The sequence below is a fragment of the Hyperolius riggenbachi genome, chromosome 5, assembly GCF_040937935.1.
Source record: "Hyperolius riggenbachi isolate aHypRig1 chromosome 5, aHypRig1.pri, whole genome shotgun sequence".
Classification (NCBI taxonomy): domain Eukaryota; kingdom Metazoa; phylum Chordata; class Amphibia; order Anura; family Hyperoliidae; genus Hyperolius; species Hyperolius riggenbachi.
This window is the reverse complement of record NC_090650.1, coordinates 441,952,058-441,973,995: the sequence shown is the minus strand read 5'-3', so window position 1 is coordinate 441,973,995 and position 21,938 is coordinate 441,952,058. Positions and strand designations below refer to the sequence as shown.

The 21,938-nt window shown below is 47.5% G+C and overlaps 1 protein-coding gene across 1 annotated transcript; it reads left to right on the top strand.

The window, feature by feature from the left end:
• The first annotated feature begins 956 nt into the window (after positions 1–956).
• LOC137519484 (E3 ubiquitin-protein ligase TRIM8-like) lies at positions 957–16,196 on the top strand. Its single transcript, XM_068238440.1, has 2 exons — positions 957–1,791; positions 16,108–16,196. Exons 1-2 carry the CDS (start codon positions 957–959, stop codon positions 16,194–16,196), a joined length of 924 nt encoding a protein of 307 aa, XP_068094541.1.
• The last annotated feature ends 5,742 nt before the right edge of the window (positions 16,197–21,938 follow it).

Below are 21,938 nucleotides of genomic sequence, written 5' to 3'. Positions count from 1 at the left end.
CCCTTCCATGTAGTATGAGAGCCACACCTACACAGTCTATTCTATGGAGCTGCACTCCACATCAGACAGAAATCTTACCCCCTCCATGTAGTATGAGAGCCATACTCTACACAGTCTATTCTATGGAGCTGCACTCCCCATCAGATAGAAATCTTACCCCCTTCCATGTAGTATGAGAGCCACACCTACACAGTCTATTCTATGGAGCTGAACTCCCCATCAGACAGAAATCTTTGCAAGATGCTGCACACAAAGATGCTGTACAGACAGATGCTGCACACATTCAAAAGATCTGTTCCTGCAAAAGATCCGTTCCTGCAAAATGCATTCATAGTCTATGATATCTGCAGATCATCATACACACCTTGTTTAACGGACAATTACTGTATGCAGTTCACTTTTTTCACCTGAGTTTTCTCCTAGGAGATAATTTTTAATCTTTGATTTAAAATAACATTCCACCAGTTTTTAGCTAAAAAAGTACCAAAAAGTAGATGAAAAAGTACTATCAAAATTATTTTCAGTATTTTCTTACTTTCTGGTGGATTAAATGGGATTTTATTGACAAGTTTAAAAATATCACCAAGGAGAAAACTCAGGAGAAAAAATGAATTGCATATGGGCCCAAGTATTTTAGCAATAAAATTAACTAAAAAGGTGCAAAAATCACAAACTTATTACAAAAAGATTTTCAATGGCATTTTTCTGCGAAAATGAATGCGAAAATAATATCAGCATTTTCGTTCATCACTGAATATCATTACCAACACAATCAGCACCCGATGCTGATAACCCCTGAACCTGCTTCACTGCTATATAATCTATACATCTCGAAGTGCTTTACATACAGTGCCAAAGGTCACCATTCATAACTGTGTAACCGGCTGCACCTTACTTGTCATGTGACAGAGATATATAACCTTTGCTTATCTGGTTCCAGGTGTGACAATGTGACAATGGCGTCTGCTGCTGTGACTGCTGAGCTCCGCTGCTCCATCTGTATGGAGATCTATAGAGATCCTGTGACCTTGCCGTGTGGCCACAACTTCTGCCGGGGCTGCATCACACAAGCCTGGGACCATCAGACTCATCTATGGGAATATAAATGTCCTGAATGTCAGAAGAGATACCTGAATAGGCCTAAGCTGGTGAGGAACACAACATTACATAATATCTGTGAGGCTTTTCATGCTACAGAGACAGATCAGGAGCAGACCGGGGTCTTCTGTCATTACTGTGACTTTCCTGTTCCTGCTACTAAATCCTGTCTGCAGTGTGAGACCTCCTTGTGTGATCATCACCTGAGGAAGCATGACAGGTCAGGGGAACACACTTTACTGCCTCCCACCACTGACCTGGGGAAGAGGAAATGCTCCGTCCATAAGGAAATACTGAAGTATTACTGCACTAAGGATGCCTCATGTGTCTGTGCGTCCTGCTCTGTGATCGGGGGACATGTAGGACATAAGATGATGTCACTGGATGAGGCCTCTGAGGAGAAGAAGAAGAAGCTGAGAAATGATCTGCAAACACTGATGGCAGAGACAGAGGAGGCTGAGAAAAGAGTCCAGAGTCTGGAGGAACACAGAAGAAAAGCACAAGAAAAAGCAGATGGTGAAGCAGAGATAGTCACTACCCTGTTTAGAGACCTCAGGAGACGGCTGGAGGAGCTGGAGAAGAAAGTCTTAAGTGACATCATGAGGCGGATACAATGCTATGATGACATCATCAGACAGCTGGAGATAAAGAAGGAGGAGCTGTCCAGGAAGATGTGTCACATTGAGGAGCTGTGTAACATGACTGATCCACTGACTGTCTTACAGGAACCAGACACAGGTGACTTGTGTGACACGGAGGACAGACATGATAAGCAGCTCCATGATGAAGAGGATCTGGATGTGGCCGGCATCTCACATACATTACACACAGGACTGACTGATATCATGTCTGGGGTAACTGGGAGGATCTCTGTACAGCCTGCAGACATATTACTGGATGTAACCACAGCTAGTAATGATCTACATATATCACATGACAGGAAAACTGCATCCAAGTCACTATGGCAGAACCGCCCAGAAACACCAGAGAGATTTCAGGATTATACTCCTCAGGTATTGAGCAGCCGGAGTTTCTCCTCAGGGCGACATTACTGGGAAGTGGATGTTGGAGGATCAGATTACTGGACAGTCGGGATGTGTTACCCCAGTATAGACAGGAGAGGAGGAGATCAGTCAGTGATTGGATGGAATAACAAGTCCTGGGGTTTGTGCAGGGAGGGTAATCAGTGCTCAGTGATACGTGAATTGAAAGTGATCCGGTTTCCTAATGGGATCCCTAGTTCAAGAGTCAGGATATATCTGGATTATGAGGCCGGGCAGATCTCCTTTTATGCCCTGTGTGACCCCATCAGACACCTCCACACCTTCACTGCCATCTTCTCTGAGCCCCTCCATGCTAGGTTGTATGAAGCTATCTGGGGGGAATTGGGGATAGTGAAAGCTCCGCCCACTGGTGACATCACAGGGAGGGAATTGTGATTGGCTCATAGTCCAGCCAATCCTTACTAGCTGTCTGTGATTTCCAGGGACAATTCCTGGTTTCTGTCCTGAATAATTATATCCTGAAATCCTCATTTATTGTCACATGATTATAATTGTATTTTTATGGTGTTGTTATTTTTATGGCATGCTTATAGTGATGGGCCGAATATCACATTTTCGCGAATTTCAAACCCGAATCTCCGCAAAAATTTGTGGATCTGGAGAATCTGCAAATCTCCATAGACTTCAATGGGGGGGAATGGCCGCTGATTTAGTGGTTAATAGCAAAGCCCCCTTACGTGCTAGAAACACCAAATTTTCAAGGTAAGTGGAGAGGGGCAGTGGCTACAAGAAGAAAAAAAATCAAAAAGACTTTATAGTTTTTGAGAAAATCGATTTTAAATGTGTCTTAGGAAAAAAGTTACATTTAAATGCAGTAAATGACAGGCAATGTAGCAAACATACAGATAATGTAGCAATACCTAATGGTAGTGTAAATTTACATGTATCAAAAGAAAGAGCAATGAATTTCATGACAGAGTCAGGGTTTCCAGGGGTTTCATACACACCCCCAGGTAACCCCTCCGAAGTCGCAATGCTTTGGCCAGAAATCGCTATACAGCCGCATTATGGCTGTATAAAGATCCCTAGTAGTTAGTGTATTTGGGAGAAACAAAATATACATGCTTTTTTCCAGCCTTTCAAGCTAATTGGTGTGGAAAGCTTCTTTATCACCTTCTTGTAAAGAGTACTGGAGATGGGTGTTCTACTTTCCTACTTGTTTCCTTATTTCTTTATATTATCTTTTATAACATCATTGGCAGTCACTATGTGCATAAAATAGATATGTTTTCTATTTCCGCGTTAGATGCGGACGTTATCACGCATGTCCCTTTAGTATCCCTATGTAGCCTTCCGTATTTGGTATAGAGGTTGTGGATTTCTGTCAGGATTAGGTCAGACGCATGCTATCAGACAACTTTCCGCGTTGTTTGTGGTAGTTGCGGAGTTTACGCATGTCCCTTTAGTATCCCTATGTAGCCTTCCGTATTTGGTATAGAGGTTGCGGATTTCTGTCAGGATTAGGTCAGACGCATGCTATCAGACAACTTTCCGCGTTGTTTGTGGTAGTGGCGGAGTTTACGCATGTCCCTTTAGTATCCCTATGTAGCCTTCCGTATTTGGTATAGAGGTTGCGGATTTCTGTCAGGATTAGGTCAGACGCATGCTATCAGACAACTTTCCGCGTTGTTTGTGGTAGTGGCGGAGTTTACGCATGTCCCTTTAGTATCCCTATGTAGCCTTCCGTATTTGGTATAGAGGTTGCTGATTTCTGTCAGGATTAGGTCAGACGCATGCTATCAGACAACTTTCCGCGTTGTTTGTGGTAGTTTCTTCTGCATTGGAGGCGGATAACGGGATGCATGCGTCACCAAGCCTCTGAGGTTAGACATAAGGGTTGTGTCACTTGTTGCGATTAATTTTCCGCATATGATGCGGATTATGTGGCGTATTTGTTGTCCTTCTCCTGATTGGCTAGATATAAGGGTGAGGGCGTCTATTGCGGCTGTTCCTCCGCATGTGATGCGGAGGAAGTGACGCATGCGTTCCAGCATGGACCTTTTACCATAGTGCATGGTCATTGGTTGGTGTGATAGTTACATCATTTCCCTTTTTCTGTATTAGTTCAGATTAACCTCAGGTGTGTTCTTAATGGAGCATGCTCAGTTCCATCTTTGCAGGTATTTAAGCCACATTCATTTGTTGAATAGTCACCACCCTGTTTGGATGTCCGGTCTCCATGCGGCTCTTTGTTTGATCTTGTGGTAATTATCAAATATCTATTTATTGGTGTCATTTGAGGAGATAAATTGACTTTGACTGCTTAGGCCATCTAGTTATTTGTTGTTAATGGATTTATTTCTGCTTATTTGGATCCTGCATTGATTGGGCAGAGGCGGCCATGCGCCGCGATTGTGAAATTCCTTATGCGGCCCAGCCTCATCCTGACTTTGCCTCCTGCGGCCCCCCAGCCCAGGTAAATGGAGTTTGAGACCCCTGAGTAGGTGATGTTTCACTTTCTCACGTTTTCACGTCAATTGGTGTTCTTTTGTTCACTGTATGCTCTTATGGGTTACTCTATTTTATTCACACTTGTTTCTCTTAAAGGGGAAGTGTCCCTTTTTTGCTCTTAAAGAGACTCTGAAGCGAGAATAAATCTCGCTTCAGAGCTCAAAGTTAGCAGGGGCACGTGTGCCCCTGCTAAACCGCCGCTATCGCGCCGCACAAAGGGGGTCCCTTTACCCCCAAACCCACCCCAGCACGACTTGGTCGTGCATTTGGTCGCTCCTGGAGGCAGGGCTAACAGCTGCAGCCCTGCCTCCAGTCGCGTCTGTCAGAGGCGCATCGCCGCCTCTCCCCCGCCCCCTCAGTGAAGGAAGACTGAGAGGGGCGGGGGAGAGGCGGAGATATGCACTGACAGACGCGCGTGGGGCAGGGCTGCGGCGGTTAGCCCTGCCCCAACCAGGAAGCGCTCCCCCGCATTACGGAGGGGGATTTGGGGGTGAAGGGACCCCCGTTAAGCCGCGCTATAGCGGCGTTTTAGCAGGAGCACACATGCCCCTGCTACCTCTGAGGTCTGAAGCGAGATTTATTCTCGCTTCAGTCTCTCTTTAAGGGGAATTGTCCTTTTAGATTGTACTACAGTTCTCTTGATTGTATTACAGTTTTTAATTGTGTTGTTTTTATACTTTGTAGATGTTCACTGTATATTTAAAGGCCTGAAGAAGGGTTACCAACCCGAAACAAATCGATGTTGTTGCCTTTTTTCCAATCAATTATATGCACTTTTTTACGTGATTAAAGATTTTGTATACATATTTCTGCACCTTTTTGCAAATAAAAAAGAAAAAGTAATTTTTCGATCTTCCGTGTCCTTGGTATATCCCTGATTATTATTTAGTGTATAAAGATCCCTGGCATCTTTACCTATTTTTGGAAAAAAAAATGTTTTAATGTCTAGAGCAGGCATGGGCAAACTCGGCCCTCCAGCTGTTACGGAACTACAAGTCCCACAATGCATTTGCCTTTGAGTCATAACTGTGGTTGTCAGACTCCTGCAATGCATTGTGGGACTTGTAGTTTCTTAACAGCTGGTGGGCCAAGTTTGCCCATGCCTGGTCTAGAGTGTAGGAAATTAAAACAAATTATGTGGGGTTCCCCCTTCTGAGCCTCTTTAACCCTTTGTCTCCCATGCAGGCTGGGATAGCCAGAATGCAGAGCCCCAGCCGAGTGGGGCTTCGCACCCTGAGCTATACTAGCCCGCATGGTCAATGGTATGGGGGGGGGGGGCACTGGGGGAGAGGGGCGGCCAAGCCTTCCCCTCTCCCCTGGAGCCCTTGTCCAATCCATTGACAAGGGGCTCTTCCCCACCTTCGGTGCCCCAGGAGGAGGTGGGGGCTACGAATCCCTGAGAGGGTTTATGGTGGCATCTGGTAGACCCCTTTAAGAAGGGGACCCCAGATTCCTCCCAGGAGAAATGAGTATAGGGGTACAAAGTACCCCTTACACATTTTCACAAAGGGATAAATGAAATAAAACACAACAACGTAAAAAGTCCTTTAATATTCTTAATTGACCAGAAATACTTACCTGTACCTTTTCAAAAAAAGTTCCCACGCCAATATCCTTAGAAATGTCCCATGCCAATATCCTCTAAATCTTCAATTACATCTTGATTGAAGATCTCCATGCACCGCCACCACACACGCTGCTCCCGCCACCAGCTCTCAGTTATAAGTATAGCTGTGAGCGCGTCCTATGCAGACACTTTACCACCAGCTCTCGCTGTCCTCCCCGCCTAGAGATGAGCGTAATGACGTAATTACGATTTCGCGAAATTTCACGTAATTAGTGTAATTACGATTATGGCCGTAAGTACATAATCGTAATGAAGAAGGATTTCGCGAAATTTCGCGTAAGCGTAATTTTCGCGTAATTTTCGTATTACAGTGGGTATTACGAAATTAATGCGTATGGCCATGCTCCCAAGCGGAAAAGTTGACGCATGGATCAATGTTAGGTAGCCGCCGACTTTAAGGGTTAATAGCAAAGCCCCCCTAAATGCTAAGAGCCTCAAATTTGGAGAATATATTAAGGAGATCAGGAGGAATAAGAGGAAAAAATTTTTTTTCAAAGAGACCTTATAGTTTTTGAGAAAATCGATGTTAAAGTTTCAAAGGAAAAATATAAACCGTAACGCTCCGTATAATATAAAAAAGCCGCCGAATTTAAGGGTTAATAGCAAAGCCCCCTTAAATGCTAAGAGCCTCAAATTTGTAGAATATATTAAGGAGATTATGAGGAATAAGAGGAATTTTTTTTTTTTTCAAAAAGACCTTATAGTTTTTGAGAAAATCGATGTTAAAGTTTCAAAGTAAAAATGTATACATTTAAAAACCCGCCGACTTTAACGGTTAATAGCAAAGCCTGCTTAAAGTTTAGGAACACCAAATTCCCAGGGTATATTAAGGGGATCAGTGGGAATAAGAGGGACATTTTTTTTTTCAAAAAGACCTTATAGTTTTTGAGAAAATCGATGTTAAAGTTTCAAAGTAAAAATGTATACATTTAAAAACCCGCCGACTTTAACGGTTAATAGCAAAGCCTGCTTAAAGTTTAGGAACACCAAATTCCCAGGGTATATTAAGGGGATCAGTGGGAATAAGAGGAAATTTTTTTTTTCAAAAAGACCTTATAGTTTTTGAGAAAATCGATTTTTAAGTTTCAAGGGCAAAAATGTCTTTTAAATGCGGAAAATGTCAGTTTTTTTTGCACAGGTAACAATAGTGTATTATTTTCATAGATTCCCCCAAGTGGGAAGAGTTTTACTTACTTCGTTCTGAGTGTGGGAAATATAAAAAAAAAACGACGTGGGGTCCCCCCTCCCAGACCTCTTTAACCCCTTGTCCCCCATGCAGGCTGGGATAGCCAGAATGCGGAGCACCGGCCGCGTGGGGCTCCGCACCCTGACTATACCAGCCCGCATGGTCCATGGATTGGGGGGTCTCGGAAGGGAAGGGGCAGCCAAGCTTTCCCCTCCCCCTCCGAGCCCTTGTCCAATCCAAGGACAAGGGGCTCTTCTCCACCTCCGATGGGACGCGTAATTGCTGCGGCGGCTGAGCGGCGAGTGAAAGGATATGTAGGTATATATGTATATATATATATATGTATGTATATATATTAGTATATAGATCAATTTCATATACAAGCATACATGTATCTAAGTCTGTGCCTCATGTATCTATTCAGTGTGATATTAATGTGTCTATAGAACAATCAGCCACCCACACACATCTGTGCAGGAAGAGCTGGCTGCATGAGGTAGAGAATAGCCAAATTCTTCTCTCTGGGCAAAACCCATAAACACCCCAAATGGGGACACCTGGAATGTCATAAATAACATGTTTTCCCCGTGATCATTGAACTGTGTTAATTCTCGTAAATCACATGACTTTCTGTAATTATGGTGACATATGATGATATACTGCGCATGAGCAAAATCCTGTATTGAGTAGGATATAAGGAAAGCAACTGTAATAAAGATTCAGCATAACTTGTGCTCACAGCTCCTGTGTGTGTGTGTTCTGTTAACCTCTTTATGTCCTAGCGCCAGGAAATGAAGTAATTTAAAGCATCTGATATCTGACATGAACTAAAATAGATCCGACTCCTTTCAGCGAGTGACGTCGGGTGCGGCGTAGTTACAATGTAACAAAGTTGTTACATTGTAATAACTTTGTTACATTGTAACTGATAGAACATTTCCGAGGCTATTGCGAGGGATCATTTATTTAAAGGGACAGGTAAGTATTAATGGTTAATTAAGAATATTAAAGGACTTTTTTCGTGGTTATGTTTTTTGTTCAATTAAAATACTTTTTCTAAGTGTTTGTGTGTTTATTTACTTTTAACTCTTAACCTCCTGAGCGGTATGAGCTCGTCCATCACCGCTGGAGGCTGCCGCTCAGGCCCTGCTGGGCCGATTTTCTTCAAATAAAAAGCAGCACACGCAGCCGGCACTTTGCCAGCCGCGTGTGCTGCCTGATCGCCGCCGCTCTGCGGCGATCCGCCGCGAGCAGTGGCGAAAGAGGGTCTGCCCAGCCGCCTGAGCCCAGCGTAGCCGGAACAAAAAGTTACAGCCAGCGCTAAGGGCTGGATCGGAGGCGGCTGACGTCAGGACGTCGGCTGACGTCCATGACGTCACTCCGCTCGTCGCTATGGCGACGATCTAAGCAAAACAAGGAAGGCCGCTCATTGCGGCCTTCCTTGTTTATTCTGGGCGCCGGAGGCGATCGGAAGAATGCCTCCGGAGCGCCCTCTAGTGGGCTTTCATGCAGCCAACTTTCAGTTGGCTGCATGAAATAGTTTTTTTTTAATTAAAAAAAAACCCTCCCGCAACCTCCCTGGCGATCTCAATAGAACGCCGGGGAGGTTAAAGGAAATGGGTAAGGGGTACAAGTACCTCTATACTCATTTCTCCTGGGAGGGGGGGGTGGGCATCTGGGGGACCCCTTTTTAAAGGGGACTCCCAGATTCCACCATGAACCCCCCCAGGAAATCGCGGCCTCCACCTCCACCGCCCATCGGAGGTGGAGAAGAGCCCCTTGTCCTTGGATTGGACAAGGGCTCGGAGGGGGAGGGGAAAGCTTGGCTGCCCCTCCCCTTCCGAGACCCCCCAATCCATGGACCATGCAGGCTGGTATAGTCAGGGTGCGGAGCCCCACGCGGCCGGTGCTCAGCATTTTGGCTATCCCAGCCTGCATGGGGGACAAGGGGTTAAAGAGGTCTGGGAGGGGGGACCCCACGTGGTTTTTTTTTATATTTCCTACACTCAGAACAAAGTAAGTAAAACTCTTCCCACTTGGGGGAATCTATGAAAATAAAACACTATTGTTACCTGTGCAAAAAAAACTGACATTTTCCGCATTTAAAAGACATTTTTGCCCTTGAAACTTAAAAATCGATTTTCTCAAAAACTATAAGGTCTTTTTGAAAAAAAATGTTTTCCTCTTATTCCCACTGATCCCCTTAATATACCCTAGGAATTTGGTGTTCCTAAACTGTAAGCAGGTTTTGCTATTAACCGTTAAAGTCGGCGGATTTTTAAATGTATACATTTTTACTTTGAAACTTAAACATCAATTTTCTCAAAAACTATAAGGTCTTTTTGAAAAAAAAAATTCCTCTTATTCCTCCTAATCTCCTTAATATATTCTCCAAATTTGAGGCTCTTAGCATTTAAGGGGGCTTTGCTATTAACCCTTAAAGTTGGCGGCTTTTTTATATTATACGGAGCGTTACGGTTTAACGCGAAATTACGGTAGCGTTTAATGCGAAATTACGGCATGAACGAAACGCGAAATTACGCGTTGAAAATTACGCTTACGGTATTTTCAATTACGATTTTAATGGCAATTACGCTACCGTAATTTCGCATCGTAATCGCAAATTTTGCATGCGTAATTATAGTAATGCGAAATTATGAAAATTTCGGCTCAACTCTATCCCCGCCCCCCACACCTGTCACCCCCCCATTCTGGCACCTAGTGCACTCATGGGACACCCATAACCATTACATCTGCACAATACCAAATTGTAAAAAAAATCACCTGGTGGTCACTAGGGGGCTTTAAGCCTGTGGTCCTCAACTGGTTAAAATAGATTTTCTCAAAAACTATAAGGTCTTTTTGAAAAAAAAAATAGCACGTAAGGGGGTTTTGCTATTAACTGCTAGATTTGGCGTCCATTAAAGTCTATGGGGAAAATGCAAATGCAAATAAAAAAACAAATTTGTGTTGAAAGCGAATTTCGAATATTGCTGGTTCGCTGCGAAGAATTCAACGGCAGAACAGTTTGGCCCATCTTTATTTGTTTATCTGTCACTGATGATAATCTATATACATTAACACCCCCCCCTCCAGTGGCGTAGCTAAGGAGTTGTGGGCCCCGATGCAAGTTTTACAATGGGGCCCCCCAAGCACTCTATACATAACAATTGATGCGGCCCACCAAAACCTGCCAAAGGCAACTACTGTGTCAGAGGTGCAAGAAGGGGATGGGAAACAGATTGTTAATGATTACCACTATTCAAAGTATCTATAGAAGTGAGTATTATGAGCACAGGACCAATAGAGGGCAAATACTGTAGTTGAGGGAGGGCCCTGCGGGGCCCCTCTGGCCCAAGGGCCCCGATGCGGTCGCAACCTCTGCACCCCCTATTGCTACGCCCCTGCCCCCCTCCCCCATTATCCAGCAGCAAAAGGGATTGGCTGATGCTGGAGAAGTGCAGTTTCTGGTTGCTTGAGAGTGAATGTTAAATGGAACTAAGCACCCCTTCTTTCACTGGAATTTTTCTTGGCATAGAAGCTGCCATGTCCCCCCTCCCCTTCTCACAGTCCTTATTTACAGAAGTGAGAGATGCTATCTTGACACATTAGATAATGTCTACATTCTGGATAATCTCTTTGGAGAAACTGTCCTAATAATTACCCACCTCCCTCTGTTGATGAAAAGGTATTGTTTACTTCTTGGTAATGACTACTATAAAAAAAAAAAAAAATTAGCTTCCTGAAATCTCTGCGGCCGTGGACGGACGGGCAGGCCTGCTGAAGTAGGCTAAACTTAATTGCTAAACTTTGAATGGAAAATAAAAGGTAAAATGGAAGTTTATTTTAATAATGAGACATATTGTTGGCATGCATTTTTCATGTGCTATTGAGATGCGCTGGCCGCTGGGTGCTAAAAAAAAGGTGCTCGGTTCACTTTAAAGGGAGTCTGAAGTGAAAAAACAAAATAAAAAAACAAACAGATATTTACCTAAGGAGAGGGAAGGTCTGGGTCCTCCCAAACTTTTTCGGCCAAGGGCCGGGTGAACAAACTTCAGACTGCTGGGGGGGCCGGAACATACATAAAATGATCTTGCTAAACATGACATTGAATCTAGGTATTGATTCCCCCAATCATGCCCGGAGGAGACCTCCCAGCAGCAGCCATTCAGTCATGCGGCACCCAAAGAACGTCTTTGTGCACCAGACAGTGAAGCACACACAGGTGACACCTGAGTGTTTTTGTCGCACCGCAATGCGCCGTTCCGTTTCGCACGCACCGCGTTCTGTGCGCACAAAGTTTTGTATTTATCACTCCTAAACTAACTTTAGGCGTGATATAGGGCTTTTCACAGGCGTGCTAACACTTAGCAAGGTTTACTGAATCCAGCCCCTTGTGTTTGGGGGCCAGTAAAAAAGCCCCGGGGGGCTGTATTTGGCCCACGGGCCTTAGTTTGAGGACTACTGCTTTCGAGCCTCTCCGTTCTCCTCGAGTGCTTCAGATGTCTCCCACGGTGGGAGATTTTAAATGAAGAAGTCTGGGGGGGGGGGGGGGGGGGGGGGAAGGGGAGAGGTGACCAAGAGAGAAACAGGAAGGCTCTATAGGACCCAGAGCTTTCTCTCTCCATAGGTGATTATCTGTTTTTTATTTTATTTTCTTTCTGCTTCCGATTCAGCCTAGCTAAAAAGCAATACTTTACCCTACACTGTATACTTACCATAAACTCTGGATTCATGTTGAAATACAGCAAGAGAAAACAAATTAGGTCAAAGGACAAGCTTAACTTAATGTAACAGAAGTTTTATTACAGTATAAAGAAGAGTAAAGGTAGATTTATGCATCCTGCAAGGCCAGAATTTTTTTCTGAGTGCTTGAGACTTCTGGGTAATGGAGATTTTGGATGTGGGGGGGGGGGGAGTTTTACTCTGTTCTACTTCCAGTGAGGATCTGCCTGTGATAAGAAGCATGTAACATGAGGCAAATTATTCCTTTATCTTTTTCTTATATTCTGGAATTATATTACAAATACATAAATGTAAAAAAACAACAACTGATAAACAGGAAGCAATACTCATGAATACAAATATTTACTGAGAGTGTCCAGTAGGGGGAGCTTCAGACACTTCAATAGTAGTGTTGCTTTTACTAAGGGGTGTTAACTTACCCATGCGGCCATCTGATCCGATGTGCGGAACGCGGCGTGTGACGTAAATAGAGCGCATCAGATCAGACGGCCCCATGGGTAAGTTAACCCCCCTCTCCAGCGGTCACTGCGGTCTAATTTAAATTTTGATTCCAAATAGCTGAGAGTATGTAGCTACTTGGTATTAGCTAGAGATGTAGTGAACGGTTCGCCGGCGAACGGTTCCAGGCGAACTTAGGGGGTCCGCGTTCGCCTGCACCAGGCGAACTTTTGCGGAAGTTCGATTCGCCCCATAATGCACTATGAGGGTCAACTTTGACCCACTGCATCACAGTCAGCAGGCACATTGTAGCCATTCAGGCTACACTAAGCCCTGGAGCCCCACCCCCCCTTATATAAGGCAGCCTCCGGCGGCCATTAGCCTCACTCGTGTGCCTGCTAGAGAGAGGAAAGGGACAGCTGCTGCAGACTTTTTCTCCTAGGGACAGATTAGTTAGGTTCTAGGCTGCTTTGCTTGCTCCTGACTGATTATTATTACTTTTAAAGCACCCATCAACAGCAACAGCTCTTTTCAGAGCTCATCCTGTACATTTTTTTTTTTTCTGTGTGTCAAACTGACACTTTTGTTGCATGCACAGCCTTGCTAATTGATAGTGTGTGTGCCACTGCCAGCAGCCCAGCACATTCAGTGACTGACTGCCTGTGTGTGTGACAGGGAGCTGCACATTGTACTACCCAGTACTGCATATACCCCAGTACCTGTTGTGTTTACTTAACCCACCTTATCACTGCATATACCTAGCTTTGTGTTGAGTGAACCCAGCTCACTGCATCTAACTATCTGTTGTGTTGAGTGAGAACCCACCTCACTGCATCTAACTACCGGTTGTGTTGAGTGAGAACCCACCTCATCGCATCTTAAGTACCTTTACTGTTCAGTGAGCCCAGCTCACTGCATCTTACTACCTGTTGTGTGATGATGGTGATGATGAGGAAGGTGTTTCTGCGGAGGAGGAAGAGGCGGCGGAAGAAGAACAACCGCGGCAGCCGTCACAGGGGGCTTCTGCTGCTCCACGTTCCCGTGGTATTGTTCGTGGCTGGGGGGAGGAAGAGGAGTTGCATCCCGTCACTGAGGAAGAGCAAGAGGAGATGGAGAGTTTGTCTGCATCCAGCTTTGTGCAGATGTCCTCTTTCATGTTGTCCAGCCTGTTGAGGGACCCCCGTATCAAAAAACTCAAGTCGAATGACCTGTACTGGGTGGCCACGCTACTAGACCCTCGGTACAGGCACAAAGTGGCGGACCTCTTACCAACTCAACAGAAGGCGGAAAGGATGCAGCACATGCAGAACCAGCTGTCAACTATGCTTTACAATGCATTTAAGGGTGATGTGGCTGCACAACGCAATCAAGGTACCACTGCCAGTAATCCTTCTCCTCCCAAGTCCACGCAGGCAAGAACAGGACATTCCAGCGATCTCAGGGTGATGTCGGACATGCGGACGTTCTTTAGTCCAACTCCTCGCCATAGTCCTTCCGGATCCACCCTCCACCAATGCCTGGACCGGCAGGTAGCCGACTACCTGGCCTTCAGTGTGGATGTAGACACTGCGAGCAGCGACGATGAACCCTTGGACTACTGGTTGCGCAGGCTTGACCTGTGGCCAGAGATGTCACAATTTGCCATACAACTTCTCTCTTGCCCTGCCACAAGCGTCCTGTCAGAAAGGACCTTCAGTGCAGCTGGAGGCATAGTTACTGAGAAGAGAAGTCGCCTAAGTCACGACAGTGTTCAGTACCTGACCTTTATCATAATGAATGAGGAATGGATCACTGGGGGCTACTGCACGACCGAAGACTAAGTCAGTCCCCACACACAGCATCTCTGCCTGCAGGCCGCTTGCCTTCTCCGCCACCACCAACAGGGTCCAGGACTCTAGGCGGATTCCTGAATTTTTAAGGCCGCTGTTAGCAACGGCTGCTACACTAATTTTTCTGGTGCGTGTACATGCCTGGCTAATTTTTCTGGCTGAACTGTGGGCGGTTGCAACAAAAAGACAAAAGGCATGTACATGTGCCCATCCCCCTTCGTGATCATTACCTTGCCGCGGTGAAGGGGCTTGCGCATCACAATGAAGCAATGACCGCCGGCTATTTGAGTGTCTCGGGTGGGGGTGGCACACCAAAGATAATAAGGTCATTGCTTCATTGTGGTCAGACCAAATTTGATCAGCTGGACAGTCACAGTTGTTCTATCATTGAGCTACCACAGCCCGGCGACCGTATGGGCTTAAAAAATGCCACGGCCTACACTCTGGCCACGGTGCGCACCAGTCCAGCACGGTCGTCACTACGCAAACAGCTGTTTGCTGTGCGTTACACAGTGAGTTTGGTGTGTCAGTGTGAAGCACTACCTTAATTACACTACCTGATTGATGTATACCCATGCAAGACGTTTTAAAGCACGTTAGGCCTGCAATTTAGCATTCAATGTGATTTCTGCCCTTAAAACGCTGCTTTGCGTCACATCCAGATTTTTCCCCGGGACTTTGGGCATGTATCCCACTCCGCCATGCCCCCCTCCAGGTGTTAGACCCCTTGAAACATCTTTTCCATCACTTTTGTGGCCAGCATAATTTTTTCTATTTTTCAAAGTTCGCCTCCCCATTGAAGTCTATTGCGGTTCGCAAACTTTTCCGTGAACCGAACCTTCCGTGAAGGTTCGCGAACGGGGTTCGCGAACCGAAAATCGGAGGTTCGCGACATCTCTAGTATTAGCAACAGTATTCGTTACATTTGTACTGCCTTGTTTATCAGGTGTAGTTCTGTAATGAGATTTAATCGCACTGCAGACCGACTTACACAGGAGCAACACAGTCCATATATATACATATATATGTGATTTCTTTATTCAAGATGGCGCCATGCATGGATGCCGCAGCCACAGGGCTCTGGCTTTTTTTTCTCTTTCTTTTTACCCAAATTCCCCCGCTTGCATTCACCCGATCTCTTCTATCTATCTGAGGAACGGGAGTATTAAACAAGCTGCCCAGCAGATCGGGGAAGTTAGAAGCTTTGGGCTCTGGGATGGACCACTGCAGCCGGGTGGGGGGGCAGGACGAACCATGCAGCTGACCATTGCTCTCTGTCCACACTCCCTCTACACTGCCTACACTCCATCTCCACTCAACTTCCGCTGTGGCTGCAAGGGGCTACATATTCAGGCTGCATATTCAGGGATCAAGACGCCCCATGGAAGGGAGCCTAAGCAACTGCTCATAGATAACCAGGGCTGCCGCCAGAGTCTGACTCCCACATGGAGGGAGGGCACAACTGCTCCACCACCACTGACACTCTCAGCCCCTCTCTGCACACTTTTTGGGCAGGGGGGACTGAATCGCTGCCTGGGCCACAGGGGTTAGTGCTGCCTCTCCTCTAGCCTACAGCTGATTGCTCACCACCTGCCACTGTATTGCTCACCTACATCATAGGGCCTGATCATCTGAGCGGCTGCCACCCATGTGGTTGTGTGACCACAGGCCCAGGAGCTTCTTCACCCCTGACGCAGGTACCTCAGCCACCAGCCAACATGATGTCTCCCCTGAGGCTGGTACCTCAGCCAACATGATGTCTCCCCTGAGGTGGGTACCTCAGCCAACATGATGTCTCCCCTGAGGCGGGTACCTCAGCCAACATGATGTCTACCCTGAGGCGGGTACCTCAGCCAACATGATGTCTCACCTGAGGCGGGTACCTCAGCCAACATGATGTCTCCCCTGACGCAGGTACCTCAACCACCAGCCGACATGATGTCTCCCCTGAGGTGGGTACCTCAGCCACCAGCCGACATGATGTCTCCCCTGACGCAGGTACCTCAGCCACCAGCCGACATGATGTCTCCCCTGACACAGGTACCTCAGCCACCAGCCGACATGATGTCTCCCCTGACACAGGTACCTCAGCCACCAGCCAACATGATGTCTCCCCTGACGCAGGTACCTCAGCCACCAGCCGACATGATGTCTTCCCTGACGCAGGTACCTCAGCCACCATCCGACATGATGTCTCCCCTGAGGTGGGTACCTCAGCCACCAGCCGACATGATGTCTCCCCTGACACAGGTACCTCAGCCACCAGCCAACATGATGTCTTCCCTGATGCAGGTACCTCAGCCACCAGCCAACATGATGTCTTCCCTGACGCAGGTACCTCAGCCACCAGCCGACATGATGTCTCCCCTGACACAGGTACCTCAGCCACCAGCCGACATGATGTCTCCCCTGACACAGGTACCTCAGCCACCAGCCAACATGATGTCTTCCCTGACGCAGGTACCTCAGCCACCATCCGACATGATGTCTCCCCTGACACAGGTACCTCAGCCACCATCCGACATGATGTCTCCCCTGACACAGGTACCTCAGCCACCATCCGACATGATGTCTCCCCTGACACAGGTACCTCAGCCACCAGCCAACATGATGTCTCCCCTGACGCAGGTACCTCAGCCACCATCCGACATGATGTCTCCCCTGAGGCAGGTTCCTCAGCCACCAGCCGACATGATGTCTCCCCTGACGCAGGTACCTCAGCCACCATCCGACATGATGTCTCCCCTGACACAGGTACCTCAGCCACCAGCCGACATGATGTCTCCCCTGACGCAGGTACCTCAGCCACCATCCGACATGATGTCTCCCCTGACACAGGTACCTCAGCCACCAGCCGACATGATGTCTCCCCTGAGGCAGGTACCTCAGCCACCAGCCGACATGATGTCTCCCCTGACGCAGGTACCTCAGCCACCATCCGACATGATGTCTCCCCTGACACAGGTACCTCAGCCACCAGCCGACATGATGTCTCCCCTGAGGCAGGTTCCTCAGCCACCAGCCGACATGATGTCTCCCCTGACGCAGGTACCTCAGCCACCAACCAACATTATTTCTCCCCTGACGCAGGTACCTCAGCCACCAGCCAACATGATGTCTCCCCTGACCTAGGTACCTCAGCCACCAGCCGACAAGATGTCACCCCTGATGCAGGTACCTCCGCCACCAGCCGACATGATGTTTCCTCTGCCGCAGGTACCTGAGCCAACATAATGTCTCCCCTGAGGTGGGTAGTAAGTACCTCAGCCACCAGCCGACATTATGTCTCCCCTGACGCAGGTACCTGAGCCAACATGATGTCTCCCCTGACGTGGATACCTCAGCCACCAGCCGACATGATGTCTTCCCTGACGTAGGTACCTTAGCCAACGTGATATCTCCCCTGAGGCGGGTACCTCAGCCACAAGACGACATGATGTCTCCCCTGGTGGCTGACATGATGTTTCCCCCGATGCAGGTACCTCAGCCTCAGCCTACATCATAGGGCCGGATCAGCTGAGCGGCCATCACCCACGTGGTTGTGACCACAGGCCCAGGAGCTTCTTCACCCATGATGTTTCCCCTGGTGGCCAACATGTCTGCCCTAACGCGGGTACTTCAGCCACCAGTCGACATGATGTCTCCCATGATGCAGGTACCACAGCCACCAGCCGACATGATGTCTCCCCTGATGCAGGTACCTCAGCCACCAGCCGACATAATGTCTCCTCTGATGCAGGTACCTCAGCCACCAGCCGACATGATGCCTCCCCTGAGGCAGGTTCCTCAGCCACCAGCCAACATGATGTCTCCCCTGACGCGGGTACCTCAGCCACCAGCCGACATGATGTCTCCCCTGAGGCGAGTACCTCAGCCACCAGCCGACATGATGTCTCCCCTGAGGCGGGTACCTCAGCCACCAGCCGACATGATGTCTTCCCTGACGCAGGTATCTCAGCCACCAGCTAGTGTTGGGCGAACATCTAGATGTTCGGGTTCGGGCCGAACAGGCCGAACATGGCCGCGATGTTCGGGTGTTCGACCCGAACTCCGAACATAATGGAAGTCAATGGGGACCTGAACTTTTGTGCTTTGTAAAGCCTCCTTACATGCTACATACCCCAAATTTACAGGGTATGTGCACCTTGGGAGTGGGTACAAGAGGAAATTTTTTTTAGCAAAAAGAGCTTATAGTTTTTGAGAAAATCGATTTTAAAGTTTCAAAGGGAAAACTGTCTTTTAAAGAGGAGCTGTTAGGTATAGGGTTTTAGAGAAAATAAACACATATATCAGTAGCTAAAGATTGGCTGTACTTACATTACATATGCATTTCACTGTCCACGTTTGGATTTCACAGAATTTGTATATAGTATATGCAGAGATAGATGCTCCTGACAGCTCATGGCAGGCTCCATGTTTTTCTGTCAAATGTGTCGTCATGTCCTGCCTGCTTCCTGATCACAGATAAGCTCCTACTTGAACAACACAGTGTTCAGTGAATATTAATGAGCCATGTGGCTAGGAACAATAGCTGACTCCTGCAGTGTACTCTGCCCGGATATTTATCAGTGATACGCGCTGGACTCGTTAGAAGCTCCTGTAACGTCTCATTAGCAGCCGAGGGGAGGGCCCCAGAATGCTTTGCAGTTTAGTCTGCGGCTTGCGTCCTTATGATTCTATAACAGACTTGCTGATAAGCACACATCAAAGGTAACTGAGATTTTTATCTTCACTAATAGCTTTATGGCTTCCTTCTAAACTGTTTAACACAGGAGAATAGAGGTTTAAATTAGCTTCTGCAGCCTGACAGTTACTCTTTAAATGCGGGAAATGTCTGTTTTCTTTGCACAGGTAACATGCTTTTTGTCGGCATGCAGTCATAAATGTAATACATAAAAGAGGTTCCAGGAAAAGGGACCGGTAACGCTAACCCAGCAGCAGCACACGTGATGGAACAGGAGGAGGGTGGCGCAGGAGGAGAAGGCCACGCTTTGTGAGACACAACAACCCAGGCCTTGCATGAGGACAAGAAGCGTGCGGATAGCATGCTTTGTACCGCCATGCAGTCATAAATGTAATAAAGATAAGTGGTTCAATAAACAGGGACCACGCGGCAACGCTAACCCAGCAGCAGCAGACGTGATGGAACAGGAGGAGGCGCAGGAGGAGAAGGCCACGCTTTGTGAGACACAACAACTCAGGCCTTGCATGAGGACAAGAAGCGTGCGGATAGCATGCTTTGTACCGCCATGCAGTCATAAATGTAATAAAGATAAGTGGTTCAATAAACAGGGACCATGCGGCAACGCTAACCCAGCAGCAGCAGACGTGATGGAACAGGAGGAGGCGCAGGAGGAGAAGGCCACGCTTTGTGAGACACAACAACCCAGGCCTTGCATGAGGACAAGAAGCGTGCGGATAGCATGCTTTGTACCGCCATGCAGTCATAAATGTAATAAAGATAAGTGGTTCAATAAACAGGGACCACGCGGCAACGCTAACCCAGCAGCAGCAGACGTGATGGAACAGGAGGAGGCGCAGGAGGAGAAGGCCACGCTTTGTGAGACACAACAACCCAGGCCTTGCATGAGGACAAGAAGCGTGCGGATAGCATGCTTTGTACCGCCATGCAGTCATAAATGTAATAAAGATAAGTGGTTCAATAAACAGGGACCACGCGGCAACGCTAACCCAGCAGCAGCAGACGTGATGGAACAGGAGGAGGCGCAGGAGGAGAAGGCCACGCTTTGTGAGACACAACAACCCAGGCCTTGCATGAGGACAAGAAGCGTGCAGATAGCATGCTTTGTACCGCCATGCAGTCATAAATGTAATAAAGATAAGTGGTTCAATAAACAGGGACCACGCGGCAACGCTAACCCAGCAGCAGCAGACGTGATGGAACAGGAAGAGGCGCAGGAGGAGAAGGCCACGCTTTGTGAGACACAACAACCCAGGCCTTGCATGAGGACAAGAAGCGTGCGGATAGCATGCTTTGTACCGCCATGCAGTCATAAATGTAATAAAGATAAGTGGTTCAATAAACAGGGACCACGCGGCAACGCTAACCCAGCAGCAGCAGACGTGATGGAACAGGAGGAGGCGCAGGAGGAGAAGGCCACGCTTTGTGAGACACAACAACCCAGGCCTTGCATGAGGACAAGAAGCGTGCAGATAGCATGCTTTGTACCGCCATGCAGTCATAAATGTAATAAAGATAAGTGGTTCAATAAACAGGGACCACGCGGCAACGCTAACCCAGCAGCAGCAGACGTGATGGAACAGGAAGAGGCGCAGGAGGAGAAGGCCACGCTTTGTGAGACACAACAACCCAGGCCTTGCATGAGGACAAGAAGCGTGCGAATAGCATGCTTTGTACCGCCATGCAGTCATAAATGTAATAAAGATAAGTGGTTCAATAAACAGGGACCACGCGGCAACGCTAACCCAGCAGCAGCAGACGTGATGGAACAGGAGGAGGCGCAGGAGGAGAAGGCCATGCTTTTTGAGACACAACAACCCAGGCCTTGCATGAGGACAAAAAGCGTGCGGATATAGCAGCAATGCTTTTTGCCGCCATGCAGTCATAAATGTAATACAGACGAGAGGTTCAATAAACAGGGACCGGAAACGCTACACCATCCCAGATGTTCATTGGTCATGTTACTTGGTTGGGGTCCTGGAGTGTTGCGTAGTCATTTCCAATCCAGGATTGATTCATTTTAATTTGAGTCAGACGGTCTGCATTTTCTGTGGAGAGGCGGATACACCGATCTGTGACGATGCCTCCGGCAGCACTGAAACAGCGTTCCGACATAACGCTGGCTGCCGGGCAAGCCAGCACCTCTATTGCGTACATTGCCAGTTCGTGCCAGGTGTCTAGCTTCGATACCCAATAGTTGAAGGGTGCGGATGGATTGTTCGACACAGCTACGTCATCTGACATGTAGTCCTTGACCATCTTCTCCAGGCGATCGGTGTTGGAGGTGGATCTGCACGCTTGCTGTTCAGTGGGCTGCTGCTGCATAGGTGTCAGAAAATGTTCCCACTCCAAGGACACTGCCGATACCATTCCCTTTTGGGCACTAGCTGCGGCTTGCGTTGTTTGCTGCCCTCCTGGTCGTCCTGGGTTTGCGGAAGTCAGTCTGTCGGCGTACAACTGGCTAGAGGAGGGGGAGGATGTCAATCTCCTCTCTAAAGTCTCCACAAGGGCCTGCTGGTATTCTTCCATTTTGACCTGTCTGACTCTTTCTTCAAGCAGTTTTGGAACATTGTGTTTGTACCGTGGATCCAGAAGGGTATAAACCCAGTAATTGGTGTTGTCCAGAATGCGCACAATGCGTGGGTCGCGTTCAATGCAGTCTAGCATGAATTGAGCCATGTGTGCCAGAGTCCTACCAGAATCCTCATCATCCTCTTGTGAGCGTTGTGATAGTTGTTGTGATGCATCATAGTCGTCACCTTCCTCCTGGTCTGCTTCTGCTGACCATTCGCACTGA

What these genes read in the sequence shown, in the direction of transcription:
- LOC137519484 (XM_068238440.1), top strand. Translation starts at nt 957, where the DNA reads ATGGCGTCTGCTGCTGTGACTGCTGAGCTCCGCTGCTCCATCTGTATG. An exon ending in GTGTCACATTGAGGAGCTGT is followed by an intron (nt 1,792 to 16,107) that starts GTAACATGACTG and finishes GTGTGACCACAG; the next exon opens with GCCCAGGAGCTTCTTCACCC.